A 4,065-nucleotide genomic window follows, 5' to 3' on the forward strand; every position below is an offset into this window, starting at 1 on the left:
GAACTCAGGAGGCAGAGATTACGGTGAGCTGAGATCACACCATTGTACTCCAGCCTCGGGAACAGAGAAAGACTCTGTTTCAAAAAAAAATAAAAATAAAACTGGTGCCTGTGTTTCCCAAGAGGCAGGTAGCAGCTCTTGTCTGTCACAAAGACCAGCATTCTCAGCTAGTGTGTGAACCTGTCTGCTGGGCGATCCTTTTACCTGACCTTAGTCAGTAAACCGCTACTCCCTGCCATTGTCTACTGATTCTCTACCCAGTCCTCCTAGGTGTTATCAGGTGTGACACTTAATTTAGGTGTCAGTTTGGTTCCATTTTGTTAGAATATGACATATGTGACTCCATTATGATACTGATAACGTTCTTTTAAAAAAATTTAATTTTTTGAGATGGAGTCTCGCTCTGTCATCCAGGCTGGAGTGCAGTGGTGCTATCTCAACTCATCTCTGCCTCCAGCGTTCAAGCGATTCTTGTACCTCAGCCTCGCAAATAGCTGGGATTACAGGTGCCTGCCACCACACCTGGCTAATTTTTGTATTTTTAGTAGAGGTGGGGTTTTGGGAGGCTGGTCTCCAACTCCTGCCTCGGTCTCCCAAAGTGCTGGGATTACAGGTGTGAGCCACTGTGCCTGGCCAGATGCTGATAACTTTCACAAAACTAACGTATACCTTCACTCATTTTAATTTTCTTCCCTTCTTAAAATTTCTTGCCCCAACTACATAAATCATCCTCATCCATCTCTTTTGAGACCTTATCAGTGATCTCTTTCCAGAATCTTCAGCCTCTTTCTCTGTTCCTCTTTATCACGTGAACATGCTCATGACTCTCCTGTCTGGGATTTTAAAAAGACACAAAACCCTTTTGCCTTACACCGCCCCCCATAACTGACTTGCCTATTTTCTGGCAGCCCAGACCAAACTTCTTGAAAGATCGGATTCTTGCCGCCTGTGTTTTCTCAACTCCCATTCATTCCTTAACGAGTTCAGCCTGGTGTCAGCCTGCCCCAGTCCACTGTAACCTTCTGATGGCTAAAACCTAAGAGCATGGTGTGGGTAGGGTTTCCACTGTGGAAAAGGTGGTGGCTTCCTGAGGAAGGAGGAATCCCAGATCTGAGAGGGCTTAGCAGGACACTGGGGCTCATGGGTAAACGGGGGGAGGAACTGGGCCTGGCTGGCACAGACTTCAGTTAAGTTTCAAGAGTTAGGTGGGTTTTGGGAAAGAACAAAGGGGAATAGTCCCAGCCACTCACACACAGCATGTGAGTTCAGCACTTTCTCAAGGGGAGGACCAGGGATGAAGAGAGCTGGAGGGTGGGACATCTGGGGTTTATAAGCCACAACTAGGCCTTCCTCTAGGTCGAGAGTTCGAGACCAGCCTGACCAACATGGAGAAAACCCAGGAGATCTAGGACTCCTGTTTGTATTAACATTCTGAGGAGCTGTCCTTGAAGAGCGTTGATGCAAGCCAGAATCCCATCTCCTCTTGATAAATCATAGCACAAAGCCCAGGATTCTTACACACCTCTCCCTCATCTTCCCACTCTTCCCAGACTGATGTCCAAAGCCAGCCAGAAGTGAGATTCACACATCCCCGGCTGAGTCAGGAGGCAGAAGCTGCAGATACCCACACACACACCAACCTTAGCCATATTTTTTATTGAGCCATTTGGATGGGGGTTAGTGATAAGTGAGTTCTTACTCCTTATCACAGTGCCCCTGCCAAGGGGAGGGGGCTCAGCAGCTGCTGCAGGTACTAGGGTAGACATCCCAGTGCAGGCCAATGGCATCGATGACGGAACCAGACCGGCCACTGATGAATCGGAGCACGGTGTTGGGATGCAAGGGGACGGCATTGAAACTTGTGCCAGTGTCTTTCCCAAAAGGCAGATAGCGGCCCTTGTCTGTCACAAAGACCAGCTTCCTCAGGTAGCGCTTGTACTTCCCAGAAACCTGGATCACGGATTCCCCAGGGTGCAGAAAGATCTCCTCCAGGTCTCCTGAGGAGCCACCCACATAGTTGCTCCACACCGTCCCATAACGCACCTGGAGACTAGGGGAGAAGCGGGGAGGGAAGGAGAATGGTGATGAGAGGGATGACAGATCTACTCGTCCTACAGACTGTGAAGCCTGCCCTGCAAGATCCTACAGGGAACTTCAACTCATTTTGCCAACTAAGAGACTCTGTCACCCAGGCTGGAGTGCAGTGTTGGAATCTTGGCTCACTGCAGCTTCAGCACCCTGGGCTCAGGCGATCCTCCCACCTCTCCTTCCTGAGTAGTTGAGGTTACAGGTGCTTGCCACTGTCTGCCTCTGCCTCCCAAAGCATTGTAATGACGAGTGTGAGCCACTGCACCCAGCCAGGATCTCAAAGAATCTTACCCTACGATGTAGTATCTGCTGACTCGGACCCGAAAGGCGGTGATGGGGCCGTCCAGCTGGTTGCCAGAATGAGAGAATCGCTCTCCACCACCCCCTCCATACTCTCCGCTATAGGAGGAAGACCTGGCCTGAACTGGAGGGGCAAGCAGGAGTTAGAGGGAGAAATCTTCCAGGAGTTCAGTTTCTCTGTACCACCCCTGTTCCTCCCACATCCCAGCTCCCCCAGCCCAAGCCAGCCTCCAAAAGCCTTGGCCAACAGCAGTGCCCAAGGTTGCCTTCCCATGTCCCCATTACCAGGCTCCTGGTATCTCACTTACTGGCATTGGCAGAGGCTGAGGCACAGAGAAGAGCTAAGAGAGCAACAGTCAACGTCAACATTCTGGGGCTGCAGTGGAAAGAAAAGAGCAAATGAAGATTCACCTTTTTCTTTGTGGACTTCACTGACCCAGGCACTCCTGACCTGCAGCTCAGACCAAGACCTCGTCCTTCAACTCAGACCTAGCAGACCCAGTTTTGAGCTTAGAAATGTCTGTCCATCGCCTGTAGTCCTTTTGCTCCCTGATTCTACCTTCAATGTCCCTGACCCCTCCAGCTCTTCCTGGTCTGGCTGTAGCCAAGCCCTCCTCTTTTCTCTCAAGCCTAAAGATGAACCCTAACTATCTGGATTAAACCTTATTCCATCCTGGCACAAAGCAGAAACATTTTCTGAAATCAGCCAAGCTCAGGCACATTTGGGTTGGTATGGCCATAGCCAGGAAAGGAGTTTTCTAAGGAGAGAGCAGAGGACGCCTCCCAAGCACAGAGATGGCTGAGTTTGCGGAGCCCGGAGTCTGAGCAAAGCCTCACCATCTGTGGTGGATTGGCCTGGCTTATGAGGCACCTGGAGCATGGTTTAAATCCCTAGGATCCACCTGTCTCAAGGAAAGAAGCATTTTAGAGGTGCCTCTATGTCACCTGGGGAGCAAAGTTGGTGACAGAAGGGACTGTGCCAGCACCAGTATCCAAGCAGCGCTGGTGGAACTGGAACAGACAGAGAAGTTGCAGAAGGAGTCGGGACCAGCTCAGAATATTAGACCCCAGGTGCCTGGTCTATGTGTCACCATTCTTTTCTCCACTAACACACATCTAGCCGTTTCCATTCCCCTGAACATCCCAGGCGTCCCCAGTCCTTCAGCAGATACCTAGACAGCTTTGCACCTAAGATTAGCACAGATCCAGGAGCCCAATTAACTCAAGTCTTCCCTGCCACTCCGTCCAGGCATCCTCTTCTCCAGCTCAGATTTGAATTCCCGCCCCCCAACTCAGATTCAGGCATCTCTGTCACCCCTTACCTGGCAGTTTCAGTTGCAAAGCCCCCTGGAAACTTCCAGATGTTTTATACCAGGTCCAAGCCCTCCCCCTGCCCTTATCGTGTGAACCTCACCTCCTGAGCAAACACGAGCAACCTCTTCGGATCAGGTGTCAGGCAGGGTCCGGAACACCTTATCCTGCCTCTCCCCCATAGTCAATAGATACTACATCGTAGGGTAAGATTCTTCGGAGATCCTGGCTGGGCGCGGTGGCCCACACCTGTCATTACAATGCTTTGGGAGGCAGAGGCAGATTGCTTGAGGCCAGGAGTTCTAGCTCAGCCTGGGCAAGATATCGAGACCATCTCTATCAAAACAAAAAACAAAAACAAAAATT

The 4,065-nt window shown here is 50.7% G+C and overlaps 1 protein-coding gene across 1 annotated transcript; it reads right to left on the reverse strand.

The window, feature by feature from the left end:
• Nucleotides 1-1,641: 1,641 nt before the first annotated feature.
• ZG16 (zymogen granule protein 16) lies at nt 1,642-3,732 on the reverse strand. Its single transcript, XM_012464477.2, has 4 exons — nt 3,711-3,732; nt 2,697-2,764; nt 2,380-2,512; nt 1,642-2,050 (listed from the first exon to the last, which is right to left on the reverse strand). The coding sequence occupies exons 2-4, from the start codon at nt 2,755-2,757 to the stop codon at nt 1,735-1,737; spliced, it is 510 nt and encodes a 169-aa protein (XP_012319900.1). The 5' UTR covers nt 2,758-2,764; nt 3,711-3,732; the 3' UTR covers nt 1,642-1,734.
• Between the last annotated feature and the right edge of the window lie 333 nt (nt 3,733-4,065).

The sequence above is a fragment of the Aotus nancymaae genome, unplaced genomic scaffold (genome assembly GCF_030222135.1).
Source record: "Aotus nancymaae isolate 86718 unplaced genomic scaffold, 86718_ANA_hifiasm-v0.15.2.pri h1tg000049l, whole genome shotgun sequence".
NCBI classification, from domain to species: domain Eukaryota; kingdom Metazoa; phylum Chordata; class Mammalia; order Primates; family Aotidae; genus Aotus; species Aotus nancymaae.

What these genes read in the sequence shown, in the direction of transcription:
- ZG16 (XM_012464477.2), bottom strand. Translation starts at nt 2,757, where the DNA reads ATGTTGACGTTGACTGTTGCTCTCTTAGCTCTTCTCTGTGCCTCAGCC. An exon ending in CTCAGCCTCTGCCAATGCCA is followed by an intron (nt 2,513 to 2,696) that starts GTAAGTGAGATA and finishes TTGCCCCTCCAG; the next exon opens with TTCAGGCCAGGTCTTCCTCC. An exon ending in AGCAGATACTACATCGTAGG is followed by an intron (nt 2,051 to 2,379) that starts GTAAGATTCTTT and finishes CTTCTCCCCTAG; the next exon opens with TCTCCAGGTGCGTTATGGGA.